Consider the following 20,045-nt stretch of genomic DNA (forward strand, 5'->3'; position numbering starts at 1 on the left):
TATTTCGAGTTGTTGTCCTTCAGCAGAAAAAATTTGGATCTGATCAGATGTATCCATGATGATACACCCTGATGGAAAAGTATCTGTTTGTACTTCTCAGAGGAAATCATCATTGCCACATCCCCAACTCCATTTTGCAGAGGTGCACTCTCTTGCAAGGAATGTCTAAAATGCATCACTGCTGCCTACAGACAATGGTTCTTGTACTACTCTGCAGCTCTTGCCACTGCCCTCTGCTACAGCCAGATATTTCAAGTTGAGTCATAAGTCCAGAAACCCTGCTGTCATTTTTCTGCACCCCAGTTCCTGTGTTTCGTGCATTGTTGAGTTGCTTGACCTTGTTTCCATGTCAGAGGTATGGCTTTTAGGCCACAGTTCTTCCATGAAGACAACTTCTGACCTAATTTTTCTGCACAGTTGGAGGGTTTACCTGGGTCCCACTGGTATCTGCCAATTCTGCGCTTAAGGCATGTTGCCCTTCAGAAACAATGGTGCACTAGGCTGCTGTCTATATGAGTATTATTGCAAAAGTAATGAACATTCAGCATTTCCCACACATAGACTTTACCAGTATCACTAAAAAGTGGGCTATGAATGGTAACTTTATTTTTTTATTTGTGTAATTATTTATGGAGGAAAATGCATTCCAAACTCACTTAATAAGTGCTGAAATTCTGCTTGCTGTGCCCCTCTCAGTGATAGCCATAAACACAATTCTGTGGAACAGCTTATAATTTTACTCTTGTGCAAACAAAAAGCTCATTTATGCTCTTTACATGTACAAAAATAGATTTACGCATTTTATTAAATCTTGAATAGAGTTCACCAAAGGCATGTGGGAGACTCTATGGCCAAGAAGGAGAAAAATCTTTGTCCCATGAGACCAATACGGTGCTTTTTGGCCATCAGACAAGACGCTATGTTTTGTGGACACCAAACACTGCACATCACCACAAACAACCCATCCCCACTGTGAAGCACGGTGGTCGCAGCATCATGCTGTGGGGATGCTTCTCGGCAGCTGGCCCTGTAAAGGTAGAGGACAAAATTAATTCAGCAAAATATAGAAAAAATCATGGAGGACAATCTTATTCAGTCTGCAAGAGAACTTGGAAGAAGATTTCTTTTCCAGCAAGACAATGACCCGACGCATACAGCGAGATATACACAGAAATGTTTTAAAGACAACAAGGTGAATGATCTGGATTAAAGACTAGACCTCAATAAAAAAGAGAATTTGTAGCTGGTCTTGAAATGGTCTGTTCATGCCCAACCCTGTGCAACCTGACAGAGCTTGGGCAGTTTTATAAAGAAGAATGGAGTAAAATTAAAGTTTCCAGATGTGCAAGTCTGACTGATCTATCTTATCTAACCTATCCACACAGACTCAGTGCTGTGATTGCAGCCAAGGGTGCATATACTAAATACGGACTTGAATGTGGTAAATAGTTATGCAATCACTTATTCTACCTTATGTATTTTTATCTAACTGACATTTCTTTTTTTTAAAGATTTTTTCTGACTTTTTCATGCCTTTATTACATAGAGGAAGGACAGTGGATAGAGTCAGAAATGAGAAAGAGAGAGATGCTGTGAAGGGCCACAGGCCGGAATCGAACCTGGGCGGTCCGCGTACATGAGTTGGCGCCTTAGACCACTAGGCTATCTGTGAGCCCCATAATTGACATTTCTTAGTACAAATCTGTTTACACTTTGACATTAAAGAATTCAAAATCAAGAATCAAAGAAGCAAAATTATATTCACCATGACTGTATTAAACACCTTAAGTTAGAATTTTTTAAAAAATATAAGAAATGTTTTATGTAGTTTGTATTTAAAACTAAAGCATTAGATCCATTTAAACTTAAAATGATCAGTTTTCCCATTAGCTTGTAAGATCCAGTATCAGGCTTTAACACTCACACATACACACAAACACACAGTGGAGGGTGATGTGAGTGCGTGTATGGTGAGACGGGGTGCACAGTGGAGCGTGGGGTTGCATCCCCTGCTCAGCCATCCCTCATCCACAGTGTGCGAGTCTCTCCTGTGACCCCGGCTCTGTGAGTTTGATGAATGCAGCACATCTGCCCTCCTGAACCTCTGAGACTCTGTCTGCAAGCCCCCATCCAAACCCCACCCCCCAATTTTTTTTCAAGTAATGGCCACTGTTCTACACCACCGACATATAATCACGCACACTTGCATGCGGAGCGTACTCAGAGCAGGAAGACAAACAGGCAGACATGGACAACATAAACATGTCAGTGTAGATGGAAGACTGTAGTTACTGTAGTTACTGATTTAATGATATTCATAAGACGCCCACTCTCCTCCTTATAAATGCATGCATCCCATGTTCTCAGCAGATATTTCATCATGTCTCCATCAGCATATCCTGCATGTATAACAACAATGTAATGTCATTAAGCTGCCAGACTCATAGTGTCTAGTATGAGCTCTTCATTGGCCATAATTGTCTGAAACATGTACAATAGCCCAATTTACCACCAAACAAGCATGTCTCCACATCATCTCCACAGCATCATGTCTGAAAGCGAAGGGGCGGGGCTATTGCAGGGTCCTCGGGGGGTTACTGAGAGACGTCGCTGTCAGTCGCTCAGGGACGCAGTCATGCAGGTGCCCAAGCTACCTGTTCATCTCTTAGATAATTAATGTGTACAAGGAGCCACTAATTGCACTTCTCACTAATGATTTATGGGTTTTGTGAAAGGGGGGAAATTGGGGGACGTTTGTGTGTACACTCTGGTGAGTGAGTACAGCTGGGTGAGGAGACATGATTGATGAAGAGTGTGTGGATGCACTGTCACTGTGGGGAGAGAGATCCTCAGTAGGACAGAGCCAGTAAACGCACTAAAGCACACACATGTACACATACACAACCGGTCAACTGTTGGGAGCAGGGAAATTCAACCATGGCCTCCTTCTCCTCCACTCTCGCTGCCCTTATTCCAAACTGCTGCTCACTGAGACTGAGGCCTGATGACCGCAGAGTGTTGGCTTTAGATTAAGTTAAAGAATAACAGTTGTTTTGTGTTTTTTAAAAAGTCTGTTTTTTTCTGATTTGTTTTTCAGATCTGTATTCCCAAAATAGTGCTTTTACACTGAGGTTTTTTATTATCATTATTCAATTTTTTTTTAGTTATTAACAGGAAAATTCACAGCATGAGACAAAAAGGGAGTCATCCAGCAGTGAGGATGATTTTGTGATTCTCTGGTTTCTTGTAGGGAACAAAAACTCTGGTTCCTTCCCCTCCTTAAAGGGCCCATTAGAAGTTTTGGTTATTTGCACAAGCTTGTGTGTCATTGTGCTGTGCAATGCAATGAAAGCCCATTGAAGGAGAGACTGATTCTTTTTATTTAATTCTTTCTTGCTTAGTGTAGTTGTAAGTACAGATTTTGGCCCCAGTCTATCACGTTCCATGGTTGAAATCCATAGAAAGGGCGCAACACAGTTTTTAAAATCGAGTTTTGGTGCAGGAGGAAATTGAGAGAGAGAAAGCCACAGCCACAGCTCTCAATAGTCAAGGGATGCTCTAAATCATTCATTCCCCAAGTCTGGGTCGGGAGATTTCATAATGTCTTTGCTACAGTATTCAATTTTCCATTTATTTCTGCAGTACACATTATAGCCACATGGGGGTCTCTACCAGTATTACACTAACCCTCTCCACCATAATAAAACACAAAACAAGGCTCCACCAGCCACTGGATTGCAAAAGAACTAAAGTCCTAGTTATTGATGCTTGGCTAGTAAAAAAGAAACATATTGTTCCAAACCAGACAGCTACTAAGGGCCCAAGAAATCAAGCATTTAAAGAAAGGCTATGCAACGAAGGTGAAGTGGCCTCTCCCTAGCTTGTAAAATAGAAAGTGCCAGGCCAGGACCAGGTTGAGTCCAGACTTAACTTCATCAAAGCTAGCACCAGCCTTCAGTGGTGTTGGGTCACGATTACCTGGACCTTGTTAAAAGTGGGTCACCAGAGGAAGAGTTTGGGAAACATCGCTCTAAAAGGCCTACTGGATATGAAAAATGCAGTAAAAAGATAAAAGTTTTAAGTCAGTTTACAAGCATGTTTGACACAACATGAAATAGTATCTTTTTTTAAGCCTTTAGCACTTTATGATCAAATAACTGGATGCAAATGCCTTAATTTATATTATCTCTGGGTATGATATTAAAACTATAAGAACTATTTTGAATTTGCTACAGCTATTCCATGTGAATAGGATGCAGTGTTAATGAAGTGCAAGAATAAAGTGTTTCTAAAAGTTGCTTTAGTCACTGACAGGCTGTTAGGAACTGTACAGCAGTCAGCCCCCTGTTTTTGAAATGTTCTTTTATTTATTTATTTATCTTTTGATGACCAAGCAGGCAGCACATATTTGTGTCTGACATATGGCTCATCTTATCACATCATCCCCAACCTTCTCTTCACCAGATTTCTCATTCTATCCACTGTCTCAAAATCAATCTTTAAAAAAATTCTACACTTTAGAATTGAACACTCACTATTTGTTGCTTTTGTAAAACTGTTCAGTTGGACCTGTAACCTGTAAACCTGCTACAGTAAGTGAACATAAAGTAGGGCTGAGCTGAAAAGGAGCATTCAGATTAAAATCAAAACAGTTGGATCACAAACTCCCCATGACTGTTTGTAAATACTGTTGTTTTTTCCCCCCACAGCTTTTAGAGTACGACAGAGAGCTGTCTGTGTTCAAGGATCGGCTGCACGAACTGGAGATCTCTTTCCCTCCCAGGTAGGAAAACATTTTTATATCATTACATTTTTTGTTTGACACCTGTTTATCTTTTGATGTCTTGGAAACACCAGCAGTGTTACAACTATTTGACTGATTTGGATGAAGTTTTTTCAGATATATGAATAAATTATATGATTTCCTAACTTTTCCTGTATCACCACCAAAACAAGTCACCTCCTCAGTTGTTTCATTCCTTTCTAAAGTATTTTTCTTTTATGTTAATGATCTCAACCTCTTTTTTCAAGTTTTTGTGAATATACCATGATGTTAATGAAGTAAATATTCATTCAAAATCAAACAGTTGAGAGAGCAGGCTGTGAATGTTTCAGGGTGTACCAACTTGTGATTGACATTGTCTTTGAAAGTTGACCTTAAAGGTATCTTGTTCAGCATTGAAACAAAAAAAAAAGCTTAGGAATTGGCTGTTTTCTGTGAATCTTTTTTCAAAATGCTATTTATTGAGCGATAATTTGCATCCTAATTTATATCAGTCACTTGAAACTATGGAGGCAATTTACCAGCTATAGTAGCACTAGAATTTGCTGATAAGTTTGCTGACTCCTCCTTTTCCCTTTAGCTTCAACCTCTGGTTCAAATATGGCTGCTGGCTGTCACTAAAAGAGATGGTAACTGTCTGAATGCCAAACTCAGCACTTCTAAAAAAAAAAAAAAAAAAAAAAAAATGTCTTTCAAGCAGTCGTAGCTTCGCAGGCTGCTGAGGTTGTCAGAATTACAATAATTTTTCAATACCATGTGTTTGAAATAAAAACCCCTCTTATTTTAATGAACGATAGTATTTTAAGTATTAAAACTTATAAAACTGTGTTTCATCAGACAAGTGTGTGTTACAGGAATAAATCCATCAAAATTGCAGGCAAACTCTCAATGCTATCAGTGTTTTTTCCAACGTCATTTACAATTTTTCACATTTTACAAAGAAACACGATGCATAAGAACATACAAACTTAAAACAGCCACTCCCACCCTACATCACGACACCCGACGAAAATGGGAGAGAAGAAACTTATACATACTTAAAGTGAATAAATAAATAGGTAATAATAACAACAATAGTATTGAGTGACAACAGTATTAAGTAAATGAATAAGGTACAAAAATACAGAAACAAAAGGGGGACAAGCAAATAATACTTAGCCTGTGTTGGAAAAAAAATATATCCAAAAATGTATGCAGCTGATAAGGGGAGGGGCAACTTTTCACACTAGTTACCACTTCTTGACCACTGAATGTAACACATTATATTAGAGACCTAGATGTACTGCACCAAAGCAACATGCTGAGGATGGTAAATGTACATCGACTGAAGTTTGTGCACAGGCTTATACAGGCTCACATAAGTATCAACAGATCATGATAGAAAAATCAAACAGCAAAGAGAGTACTATATGAATACTGAGTATTCATATAGAAAAGAAATATAGTGAACTCTAGAAACAGAGACCAGGTATTCATGCATTTCTGTCTGGACTTGGATCTATTATATCTAAGCTTTTCCAGTGGAATTAGAGATAACATTTCTTTTACCCAAGATATAAATGATGGGGGCTTTTCTGACTTCCAGTTATGAAGCTATCAGTGTTTTTATTAACTTTAGACAGTGTAACTGAGTTGTCCTGTGATTTTTGTTGACTTTAAAGAAATTACCCAATATTGGGTGCCCAGGACTCTTATTTTTGTTACATCAAACAGGAATCTATACTGTTTGAATTTTAGGAGAACCCTGTGTAAGTAGGGATGCACAGTATCATCAGCACGATATTGGCGACATTAGCTTTACAGGATCATAACGGCAGCGTAAATCGTATATCAGCCTCAAATATTGGCAAAATATACAAATGAACCATCAGATACAGGTGGTTGTCTGGAAGTAACTAGATGAGGCTCATGGTGAGCCTTGAACATTTTGAATAAAGCCCCATATGTAAAACAACTACCAGACTGTGTAATTTACTTCCCTACTCCTCTGTCAGCTCTGCGTGACTCAGCCTCTCTTTGCACTGGTGTTCTTTACGATAAAATGAGATGTGTATATATTGGTATCAGCTTAAGTAAGTTTGGAAATAATAGCATAAAGGATACCCTACATAGTGCATCCATACATGGAAGTTTAAAACTTTAGTATCATGGCAACTCTAGAGGCTGCATCCACCTCATATAAACAGTCTATTTGCTGGAACAGCAAGAAAATTACAAATTAATAAAATAAGATTAAAAATAAACATGAGACAAATCCTTGAAGCTTACATTTTCTTCTGAAAATGTACTACACGCTGGAGAGTGTACTGACTGAGCTGAACAGAAGGACTCATTATTAATATGTAAACCAGAGAGTCAATCACCTCCTTATTGTGCAGAATGGTTTAATAAAAGCTGCTGGATGTGTGTTTGATGGCTATCAGTTGTTAAGTATGCTTGGATATGATCCCAAACTGCTCCCATGTGTGTGTTCCTTCATGTGTGTGAACACTTCGCCTGCATTGATATTCTGTCTCAGTGGGACGAGTGGGAGACCGGAGCGGGTGGTCTCCTCTCCTCTTCCTCAAACAAATGCATTTGCAATTAGCCCTTTCAGAGGAGAGGGAGGGCAAACACGCAGGCCGGCGTGGAAATATGTTTCGGGAGCGGCGCGTTAATGGCGCTTGACCTTTGGCGTCGGTTATGACTCAATCAGTGCAGATAATGAAACGCTGTAATCAAACAATAATTACTTGATAAACTGCTCTGGTGGCAGGCGCAGGGCGGCGGGGGATTTTAGTGTGAGTGTGAGGACTGGAGATACATCGAGCTATCAAAGCGTGCGAGTTTGAGACTGTGTGTGTGTGTCAGGGTTCTGCCAGTCCCTGTTTTTTAAATGACTCTGTGTCTTAATCAGGGACCCCATTTACATCACTTTGCATAAGTGACAGGTGGATTTATTGTCCTTTTACACTGGCTGACTTTTGCACCTATCCATATAACACTGAATCATCTCCCCGCAGGGAGGCATGAACGAGCCGCTGCACGAGAATACAAATGATTCTCTCATACTTGAGGTGATGATGAATCAAATAGATGAAACCCGAGAGCAGCATATGAAATTTGATTTGATCTACTCTGTGCGTGCGACAAACCACATCATTGTCAGCCTTGTAATGGGTAGCAGTGGCCTAGTTAAACTTAAACAACCCCCTCCTCCCACTTCACATACACGGGCCCCCCCTCCTCCTGTCAGGTCTGCCTTGTGCTCCTTGAGCAATCAAGCTTCAACGATTGTTCTCCATCACATAGCCTGCTCCGGACCAGCCCCTCACCATCTGTGAGGTTATTACTCTTTTTAATGCAGGCCATCAGAACACGCCCTCTTTGACACACATGCGCGCACACGGCTCACTTTAGTTCAAATCTATAAATCAATAATAGTCACAAACATTTAATCTGCAAGTTAATTCTGCCCGTTGTCTGCCGGTGGATAAGAAGTCGTCACTAAATGAGATGAGCTGTCAAAGACGGACTGTTTTTGGATTGGGCTTCTTCACTCATGCACTCTTAAATTCTTCCCCCCACAGAAGTGTCGTGTTTTAAAATGCATATATCTTTACTTTCAAAAAGTCGTCCATCAAAGTTGGCGGTGACAAGCCTAAATGCTTGGGCACTGGGGTGAGGAATTTGTCCGGACCTTGTCACAGTTGGACCTGGAGCCAGTCGGCTGCTGCAGAACAATTCATACAGAGGAGGCCGTGTAGGGTTAGCTATTTTAAGAGAAAAGATCATTTCCTTCTTTGTACACCAGTCATTTGTTTAGACACATAAATGGAAATATATTTTAAAATCTAGACCTTAATTTAGTATGGTTTTGAAAGTGCTCCAGTGTCTTTATTTGATGTAAGTGCTTGTTTTTGCTCAGATTGTCATTTTAAGTGTGTAATGAATATACAGAAAGGAGAGACAAAGCTTTTAGTTAAAGAGGAAGACCCATTTATTTAGAAAAAAATCATCTTCTAACGCAGTCTAAATTTGTCTATGAAGCACATTGGAAAACAACAAGAGTTGACTAAAGTGCCAAACAATCAATAGTAAATAGCAGTAAAAACACAATAAAACACAACCTTCACATCACTTTCTTAAAGGCCAACAGACCAAAACAGTACTTCAGCTCTGCAGAACTTCGGGGTAACTGGTCTTCCCAGATTGTTTTGACAGTTTTTTGTGTCTGATTGTGAATCACCCCAATATTGTGTTGAATCTGAATTAACAAATTAAAACACCAAAATACGCACTAACACAAAAACCTGACAAATTAAGGCTGAAGTCAACTCATGACCCTGTGAGAAGCAGCTTTTTCTGGTTTAACAGATAAATCATCCTGCTCTTTTGCAAAAGATATGTTGTATGTAGTATGTTTTTTTCTGCTCCAACCTTAAGAAATCAGCAAGAACTTTTAGAAAAGTTTTTGTATCCAGTCATAATTTAAATCCCAAATATGTTAAAAGAAAGTAACAAGACTAGACAAATATTCCTCTTTATTGCACAAGACTGCAACAAGCCATTACATCAATATCTTAGCTTAGCTTCCAGAATGACTGAAAATAATGGTAAGTTTTACTCTACATTATGGTACTTTTGATTTCATATTAGAAATGGCATAACTAAGGTAATATCCCCTAAAACATACAAAGGGACCAGTAACTTATTCATGTATTTTGATTGATTTAGGGGAAAGCTTTTAGTACTCCTTTGATCTGATTTCTTTGCCCTTTTTTGCACAAGATCGATGCAAAAATTGAATCGGGACCCCTGGCTTCGGGAGGAAATTCAGTGGACAATGAGGGAGCAGTGGAAGAATGGATTCTGCCGTAACATGGTTACTGGGAATGAGCTTTGAGGGAGATTTTGAGTGACATCAGAGCAGTGGTACAACTCCATCAATGGGCAAATCATGAGTGATTTTACAGCAGGGAGATGGTGAGGAAACTGAGAGAGAGAATCATGGAACAGTCAGGAGTAAGAAACACTGCAGCTATCCAATAGCTCTGTGTTTTAAAAAGAGAGGAGCCAAGCACAGATGAATAAAAGTACAAAACATGTGGGTGTGTGGTGTGGTTACCTAAAACCTGTAGTGCTGCTTTTTATAGTTTAAATGTTCGCTTTCAGCCCAGAATGTGAAAGTTATATACTAATGTTGTATTATCATCTCTCAACTAAGGACCAACGTGGTTTTATGAATAAATATTCCTCAATCTTAAAAACAATTGTGCAGTTTTGCACTTTTCACTGGCATGTTTGAAGTCCCTTAAAGCATCTTATTCCCTATTACGATGCTCAGTGTGAACTTCAACAGTAAAACTGTAAAGCATACAGATATGCTATGCAACTTCATTTTTCATCTTTCTTTGTTAAAATGTTATGATGATATAGTACTGTGGCTAAGATTTGGCCGTTAAAGGGAAATGGTACCTTAAACAAAAGCTGCATGTTTTGGCTGTTTACTCGTGTGCTGGTTCTATGCATATATTATCTGAAGTCAAAAGGTCAGAAACTAACAGAGCTTTTGGGCATAAACATCCATCCATCCATCCATCCATCTATCCATCCATCCATCCGTTTCCTATACCGTTTATCCCGTTGGGGTTCGCAGGGTGCTGGAGCCTATCCAAGCTGTCATTGGGTAACAGGCAGGGTACACCCTAGACTGGTCACCAGTCAATCCCAGGGCTGACATATAGAGACAGACAACCAGGCACGCTCACACTGACACCTGCGGCCAATTTAGAGTCCCCAATTAACCTGATAAGCATGTTTTTGTTGCAAACTCCACACAGATAGGTCCTGACCAGTAGCGAACCTGGAACCTTCTTGCTGTGAGGCAGCAATGCTAACCCCTGCGCTGCTGTGCAGTACCTGAGCATAAATAATATCTTTTAAAATAACTTCTACATGTGTGATTACATTTCATTCTCTGAAACCATATGCTATCATCTAACAACAATGTGGTTTAAACCTCTGGAAACAATGGCCACTTTCTTGGCAGTTCAAGTGTAACCAGTAGTAAGTTCTGAACAACTTTCTGCTAAGATTTCCTTCTCCATGTGCTGCATTGTTTACAGTTAGAAACTTGAAAAGTGACCATTTATGCAGGTCAAAGTTGAAATTAAATTGTCTTCAGTTATGGCAGTGAGGGAATGAATTACAGCATTTTTTATCTTGAAATAAATACTACTGATAGAATCTCCAACAAGACAAAAAGCATTGCAGCTTGAAAATGCAGGCGTAGAAAAAGTGAGTTTGCTGAGAGAAAGATTCAAAGAAGGACCACAAACATCTGAACAGTGTGTCAGTGAAGAAAAGTGTTGAAGTCTGATCATGGAGTTGGAGATGTGATAGGCCAAGCAGAAGCATGTCATTGGTAACTCCTAAAACATGGAAACCCAACTGGTATGGACAGGATAAAGACTATACAAACAGTTAAAGAAGACTAAATAAATGATCATGATAGCAAATTTAAATTTAATTTAAATTAATTTAAATTTTAATTTAATTTAAAATGTTCAGTTAGGCATTTAAGAGTGTAACATTGATACTTGAGTCAGAAAAACACATCTTCAGCAAAAATGAGAATTATGGACTATAAGGTGTTGTGGAAAAACTGTAAAGAAGGAAAAACAATGATTTCTCTTTGCATGCCTGAAGTGAAGCAAAATTTGCTCCTCTAGATATTTCTTTAAAATAATTGCCATCATTTCTTGGTTCACCCAATCCCCTGGAGGAGTTCCCATCAATCTGTCTCTGTTGGGTCTCTAAATAACGTCTTAAACAGCAGCTTCACTTTCAATCCCTTCAGCATTATGAACCTGAAACAGAAATCCTTTTCTTGTGATTTCCTAGCAGTTAAGACTTTTGTTTGTTTAATTGCAGTCAGTTCAACCTTTTAGTATAAGTGCTGGATGTTGCTCTTGCATGCAAATATCTGGAGATTAAGACAAATAATCATCAGGTCACTGCTGTTGGATGTGATTACGGTGGACATGCTCTTTCTTTTTTTGCCCTCCATAGAGGCTGTTTCTCCTGCAGACACCAAAGCCTGCTGATTCATCATTGGTTCATAGTAGTTGGACTTCTAACATACAACAAAGAGAAACCAGAAGTCCCCCTGTACAAAAATCCAGACCAACTGCTACAGATTTCCACATTTTGATGTTCAACTGGTGCAATGACCAGAAAAAAAATCCATAAATTACATGTAGAAAGAGGGTGGGAAGGCTCTAGAGGCAGCAGCTTGGCTCCAGTCCCTTCAGTCTGTGTTTGACCAGTCTCACACAGAGGTCAGGAGGTGAGAACGGTCAGAAACTGATAAACAGTTGGGTTCTCACTGTTTGGGAAGCTCCCTGGCACGTTAGCAAACACTTTCCAAAACTGCTGCTCTGTTAGCCAAAACGTGACGCTCCCGCTGCTGAGGGCGACAACATTCACAGGTTCGTGAAAAGAGGAGGAGGGGTGTTGTGCTGATGCCAGGCTCAGTGTCTTTGCCCTTCAGATGAGGGAGTTTTCGGTCTCTAATGGCTCCCTGCCAGTTCTTCAATAACTGTTAATAAGTGTGTATGAGAGGATTGTCAGAGCAGTGGAGAATTCACAGGAAGAGCTGCCACAGATGGCTCTCCTGTCCACACTGGCTGTCTTTGTTCTGTGAATAACTCCTCACACAGCAGCTCTGAAGGCCTGCAGGAGTGATGTCAGCCTGTGTGTTTATTTCACTGTGCATACATTAGTCCTATAGCTCAGCTGTTTGCATCCTGCTCCAACAAGGCCTCTTGTTCTGAGATGGCCTATAGTGCAGCAGAGGCGCGTGACTCCATTTAAGGAGCAGCACAGATGTACTTCAGCTCGGACGTTTGCTTAAAGCACTGGGTCCAAGCTGCTCTAAGTGTGTGCTGTGAAACAGGCTGATCCACTGAACAGGAACATTGTTGTACAATCACCAACACATCCATCATTCTAACTAGCAGAACGCAGTGAAAATGATGAGAGTCCATTGTGGCGATAATGGCTGCAGATTGTCCTCTGTGCTGTCTGAGATGATGCCACTGAGAGCCAGGCTTTGTCAAAAACAATCTTACACACAGAGGATTAAATGGATGCCATCTGTGTCTCCTCATCTTCATTTAGAGCCTCTGAAGACAGAAACATGCCGGAGCTGAAGCTAACAGGCTGAGTTCTGCTGATGGCATTTCTCTGTGTTTGGACTGACTCTGCCAATGTTGTGCCTGTGATTCTCCCCGCTCTGCAAACTGAAGCAAACATTCGGCTTTATTGATAACATTTGGCTGATCTTTTTCAATCTCTCTCTGTGTGTGTAGTGTTTTTCTAGCCTCCTATGACTACAGCAAACAAACATATCTGCAGAGTCTTTTCAGACCCACACTGTCTGATCTTTATAGCCAATCCCAGCCCAGCTATGGCCGTCAAACATCTTATGATGCTTTACACCACCTTTAACCTTGTGTCACTGATCCTATGACTGTTATCTCTGGCTTCCTGCCCTACCTATATTCACAGGTTTATATTGCCCTCATTAAATACTGAGCACCCAAACAGCTCACTGTTTGTCCTGTCACTTATTCATCATCATGTTGAAAAGAGTGACAGATTCAGACAGAAAGATAAGAGATGAGGGACGAGGAAGTCTGGACAGGAGTGGTCTGTTCCAGGAATAGGAGTACAGCCTGGTCAATAAAAATATTGAATCAAGTCATAATTTTTAATAAATCAAATGCAACACTTTATTCTGTGCAGACAATTCATCTAGTCTACCTCCATGCAACTAGTCTCTGTATGCAAAGGGAAACCATTCAGAAATTAGGAAAATAACTATAAATCTCTGAAAACCTTTTTTTAAACTATTATTTATTTAGAATACACATTGTAACAGTTGGGAGTGTTCATCCTCTTTGCAGTAGAAGGCTGTGTTTTACTATTTCTGACATCACATTCAACTTCAGAGATGTGTGCAGTTAGCCAGCTTAAGGCTCATTTATGCTCCATGAATGAACCAAAGTATATTTTTGCATTTTAAACATTACATCTCATACTTCTGTGCGTATGTTAGGAAGGAAGGATCCTCAAACGGCAGTTTTTGAAGGATACTACGTCATCGACGGTCCTAGTGCGCTCAATACATTTTTAAATGTCCTGTTTACTAAGATACAAAAATGTTCCTGTAAAACATTTCAATATTTCTGAGGATTCATGTTTAACTCTGATCTATTTATTCAATCATGTTACATGTGGTGACAAACTAATTGTTTAATCATATCAGTATACAAGACTTTTATTGTTGATTAAATAATGTAAAAAATCATTAGTGATTCAATTAGTCTTGAAAAATTAAAGATGTTTGATCAGTTTTTATGTCCTACTGCACGTATCCAGAAATAAGTTTTTAAAAAGCTTATTGATTAAATGTGTTTACGTTAAATAAACCTTGTTATAATGTTCAGCTCCTAGAGTAAAAAATCAAAGGTAGAGTTACTTTGTTTCATGGGTGAGGCTGGGTGACACATGCAGGTAGGACCAATGCTCCTCTCACCTGTTTTTTACTGTCACAGGACAAACAAACTGACAGCGAGCACATCACCTGTGAGTGATGTGTCAGCAGCCGAGTCAAACATTAAACTACTAACAGAGCATGAATGAATGAACAAGCCCTGGATGGGTTGTCAGGGTCTCAGTGTATGACCACACACACGGTTCATGTTAGAACACAGAGAGGAAACTGTATTTAATGTCAACTTTACACAAGAGGTGGCTGCTGTAGAAACTGTAGACAACAAACACACCTTAAAGCACATAAAAAATACAGCAAAGTCAGTCACATTCACTTTAACTTCTCAACTTACGAAACAGCAGAAGTATCATCTCTGTTGGATGTATTTTTGTAATAGGTTTAAAGAGGAGTTGGGCGCTGGTTTGGCTCGGTTGGTGGAGCTGGAACCCCTGGGCAGAGGCTGTGGTCCTCGATGTGCTTGTTGTGGGATCGACTCCCACTCTCTCCCTGGGTTTCCTGGTCCCTCTTCAGCTGTCCTACCCAAATAAAGGCAAAAAAATGCCCCAAAATAATGTTGAAAATGTTTAGAGGAGCTGATTAAAGAGTTTACTAGAAGTTATTTTTATGGGTAATTTTATATGCCAGTAATCCCATGAAAGTACAGTAAAATTTCAGAAAAGGAATCCTCTTATATACACTGTATACACTGGAAAAAAGCTTTGATCTGTCCGCCTCAAGACAAATTTCATATGATTCATCAAAAGTCCACAACATGCAGTGCCATCAGTTTTAGCCATGTTGAACTTGTGCATCTACTCACTTTAATACGGTAATTCAGCTTGAAGTCTACAGTGATTGCTCTGAGATGGACTTACGACCAAAGTCTCTCTGTTGAATGCCATTCATTTGTCTCTCTTTGTCTTTAACTGAGGATTTTTTCAGTCTCAACAACACAAGGTTCATTTATTTAACAGTATACTCCCTGTTTTCTTTACATGCAGTATTATGACCTAATGATATAGAAAAGTGTTTATGAAGTGGTGTATGCTCCCTCCAGTCTGGTCAGTGTTGTTCTGTAATTCAGTGTCTTCTGAACAATGAAGCAGCTGCTTGCAATGCACAATTAAAGGGGTGAATTTTCAATTGTGTTAGGTCTCAATGTGAGATAGTGGCAACTGCGTGATGTATAAGCACATCATACTTGTTGAAATGGTATATGTAAGACTCGGGTAACTTTTAAGACATTAAATATGTATTTAAAGTGTGTCTTAAATAGATTTTACAGTAAACATGTGCTGTAGTGATGGTAGCTTGTGCCAAACAAACTTCATTGCTTCTGCAGATACCTCAAATAACACAAAAGTCATCAGGACTCATCTAAAACAGACATCTGTGGGGACTGGATAAACTGAAAAATAAAGAGAGACAGGAAGGAGACACAGAGTTTACACGCAGCTAGAAAAAATAACAGATAATTCAGCTTTATGCCAAAAATAATGGTAGAAATATGACTATAACAGAAAAAACAACTCTAGTAAAACATCAGCCTGCCTGTAGTAAATTATTCTGATTTTTTTTTGTTGTTGTTGTATTCTCACATCAGTTTAATGTAACTCAGCACGAAAGTGAAAAAGTTGTCTATATAAGGTTAACATGCAGCTCAGCTGCAGAAATTCAGGTTTTTTTCATGGGTTGTTTGTGTGTGAGAAAACAGCTCAAGACCGTTGTGTTTGATTGTCAGTTTTCACTCCAGATATGGTTTCAGTTCATCAGTGTTGTGCTTGGGATTTTTGTGAAGCTGAAACATGAAACTTTTCCAAATCAGGCACACCAAGGAATGACATGATGAAGAATAATATTATTGCTAAAACATCAAATCTGTGGCTGAAAAGACAATGGGAGGAAGGCATGCAAAGTCCCATTAACTGTTAGATTTATTTTTTTTTGCACAACCCTCATGAATGCCACATCCTACAAAGATGTTATTGCTTGCTGACATGTAACACCTGGGAGTACAGTTGTCAAAGCTGTTACTCTGCAGCTCTACTCCTTTACTAGTACACAATAGTTTCTGTTATCAGTTTGGCCTCTATAATTAGCGTAATTAGTCTTTCTGTGGACAGTAGGAGTCTGATATGAGCTGATGGTCTGAGGCTACACGCCCTCTCAGACCGTTTACCTTCAACCATAAGTTTACTCGCTGCTAATCGGACACATTAATCACTCTGGGCTGTTGAACTGTTTGCAGTCGCATTAAGACACGTTATCTTGTGCGAGTGAGCGCAGGGCGCGGTGAAACAGAAAGGGGAACAACCTTTACCTGCACACATCGAATGGCCCTTTAATGACCATTGCTGAGTATTTTTAATCAGCTTTTACGACGCTGGCTTGCCATCAGAGTGAGTGAACGATGGCAGAGTTTGTTGTTGAAGTGCTCGGGGAAGTTTGTTATCAGCTGAGAGGGAGTTCATTGTTTGAAGGAGGTGAGGGGGAAACTTGATTTTCTCTCAATCAGTTTAACACTAAAATGACCCCGAGCTTGTTAGTCAATAAAGGTCTCAGAGGCTCCCAGATAGGAGGATTGTTTGAGGCTGTTCCTCAGGAAGCAGCCAAGGATTCAGGCCACCCTGAAGACTTTGAAGACTTTGCTCTTTTTTTACCCTCTCTCTGTGTCTGATCCGTCTTTATCCCCTCTCCTCTGCCTCCTTGTCTATCTCTGTTTCTCTCATCCTATTCTTCATGCTCTCTTTTATCCCGGATCACTCCTTCAGCTCTTTGATTAGCATACCAAAACCCCCCATGCATTTCCCCACTGTTTAAGTGCTATTAATGCTAATTGGAGGCAGGGAACTTCTCTAAGTAGCTTCATTCAGGTCTGTTTGTTCACCTGGCGGGGGGGGGGGGGGGCTCTGTTTGTGAAAGTCTGTGTGACAGTTTGTGTGGCAATTCAAGCATCTTCCTTAAAGGGTTATTCCACTATATTTTAACCTGGGCCCTATTTTACATATTTTGCGACATTTCCGACTGTTAAAAATTCACTTGGCAATTAAATGGGGACCCTTCTTCTTTGGTCATTCATATTCACCGTTTTTTACTGATGATAAACTGGTCTATAATGGTGTTCAGGACTCCCTAGTATGTTGCAGGTCATGATCTGCACTTTACATACAGGGCCATTAAGGCAGCTCATCAAAATGTCTTTAATCTAAGGTGGTCATGATACCAGAATTTTAAACTTTAATGTGAGTTTGGATAAAATCAAATTATATTGATACTTCAACAACTTCAACAAAAATAGAAGTCCAAGGCACTCATCATTGGCTCATTTTTTTTTTTTTTTTAACCAAAACTTGCAGGCAAGCTCCTGCACTGTGCTGAAGCATGCTTGTCCTCCACTGGCCTGCACTATCACTGCTCCAGGCCCAACCATTTCTCAGGGCAGATACATCATCACATTGCAATATGACACAAGCAATTTAGAGGATGTGGAGTCTCACAGCACAATGGAGAAATATATAGACAACACTACAGTAACTGAACTCACTTTGTGTACAAAGTCTAATCTGAGTCATTTTGGTCAGATACAGCCCTCTAACTCGTTCCCATTATTTAAAATGGTCGTCAAGAGAAATAGTTGTCCTGAATATACTTCATGACCATGCTGTGCCATGCTAAAGTAAGCCTATTCTGTCCATACCAGGGCCAAGGAGGTGTAATCTTCTTGAGCACAGTATGGCACACTCACACTAGTCAAACAGAGCTTGATTCTGTGCTCAAGCATGCTGGAGCGAAGTAGGGGTTGCCTGTTGTGTGTTCCCTTTAGGCAAGTTGTATTTTTCTTTTCACAAAAATTTTACAAGTAGTTTAATTTTGACATCATTCCCTAATTAGCATAATGAACTCATGTTGCACTGTTTCATTTTGTGATGTGAAAAATGTGCAACTTAGGCCTAACTTCTGTGGCAGCTAGAACCTCATCCTAAAGCATTAGTGTTGAAATTAATCTTGATAAAACCTGGAATGCACAGATGCTTCACTACTTTTATAGCTAATATCAAAGACATCAGTTACTATCGGTATCACTTTGTTCCACTTTATAAATGTCTTTGCATAATTCTCAAAATAAAGTTATAAAATGAAACTTTACAGCTGAAGTCTAGACTTTTAGATTTGGCAGCGTCTTCCTAAACTGAATTATATGTCATTTGGCTAATTCAAACTGTGGTGTCATGGTGGGATGTTTACACCCCTGTGACGTTTCATTTTCATTTTGAGCATCACAAAGATGTTACAGATGCAAGAGGGAATCGGCAGAGCTAGGAGGAACGCAGCTCTGTCTGTGCATGTCTGACTGTGTTTCACAGAGTTCCACTGTGTTCAGCATTCTCTCACCGCTGCAACACAGTAAAACAGACAGGGACAGAATTAACAGACAGGGAAACTAGTATATGAATGTCCTAAGGTTTATAGAGGATGGAGCCTCATCACAGCCATGCTGAAGAAATGCAAATGATGTTCCTTTGCAGTTGAAAAGAAATTGACTGTAGCCAGGGGTGTGGCTAGGGATTTTGGGCCCCCAGACAGAATATAACACAGACCCCCCCTTAACTGGCTAGCCAAGCAAGAAATGTTGCGTCGTTTTTACAAATATCTATACATTTAAATGTAATTCTGAACCATAATTTCCCAATTTAAGAGCTTCTTTTTTTTTTTTTTTAACTATGGTCAAAATAAATTTACTTGCATCATTTGGAGTTGCTGGACTATACCATTTGGACATTTCTAAAGGAGGACCAGGGCCCCCTCAGTATTTCATTTCAATCTATTTGACATAAATTTCAGTCTGTTGACCAATTCATTTAGATCAGTGTTACTCAACCCTGCTCAACCAAAGAGCCAAATTGTTGAAAAATGCCTTTGCAAGAGGCAAAAAAATAAGTTAAAGTAGCAAATAATGGTCAAACAGTGGCAAAAAAGGGGCAGAGTCTGCATATTATGGCAAAAATAGGGTGAAAAGTGGAAAAATGGGGAGAAAAAGTGGAAAATAGGGCAGAAGGTGGCAAAAATTGGTGAGAAGTTACCCCAAAATGAGTTACAGGTGGCAAAAAATGCCCTAAAACAGCAAAAACATGGCAAAAAATAAGTGTAAATGTGACTTAAATGGGCAAGAATGCTGAAAACAATAGCATTTAATGGCAAAAAGTAGCTTAAATGGGCAAAAAGTGACAAGGAAAAAATGCAAATGGCAAAAAGCAGAATAAAAGAGGCAGAAATGGTGGCAAAAATGGGATAGAAGTAGTAAAAATGGGCAAAAAGTGGCAAAAAAAATGGCAAACATTGGCTTTAAAGCAGTAAAAATGGAATAAAAGTGGCAAAAAAGGAAAGAAATTGGTAAAAAATTGTAAATAAGGATTCAAACTGATGAATGCGGCTTGCAATGGATAATTTCTGAGGTAATAGTTTCCCTTTTTTAAAGGTTTTCTGGGATAATATTTCAAATTAAGACATAAAAGTGCCACACATGGAGTATCACTGAGAGAAAAATAAATAAAAACTCACTTTAGGGCCCCTCCCTACTGTGGGCCCAGGTAATCAGTACCCTTTCCCCCCCTGTGCTATGGCCATGACTGTAGCAGGTGGCAGGAGCTTCTGCAGTCTTGCTGCGGTGTTTTTGCTGTTGGTTTGTATAATTATGTTAAAATGATCAAAATGTAAACAATA

At 39.6% G+C, this 20,045-nt stretch overlaps 1 protein-coding gene across 2 annotated transcripts in view; it reads left to right on the plus strand.

Annotated features, from left to right (window-relative positions):
* Nucleotides 1–20,045, plus strand: part of LOC121511093 (inositol polyphosphate-5-phosphatase A) — a 280,564-nt gene that overhangs the window by 244,390 nt on the left and 16,129 nt on the right. For both annotated transcript variants that reach the window (XM_041789627.1, XM_041789626.1), the window contains exon 12: nt 4,710–4,783. In XM_041789627.1, the coding sequence (XP_041645561.1) occupies nt 4,710–4,783 (74 nt within the window). The remainder of the gene's footprint in view (nt 1–4,709; nt 4,784–20,045) is intronic.

The sequence above is a fragment of the Cheilinus undulatus genome, linkage group 6 (assembly GCF_018320785.1).
Source record: "Cheilinus undulatus linkage group 6, ASM1832078v1, whole genome shotgun sequence".
NCBI lineage: Eukaryota > Metazoa > Chordata > Actinopteri > Labriformes > Labridae > Cheilinus > Cheilinus undulatus.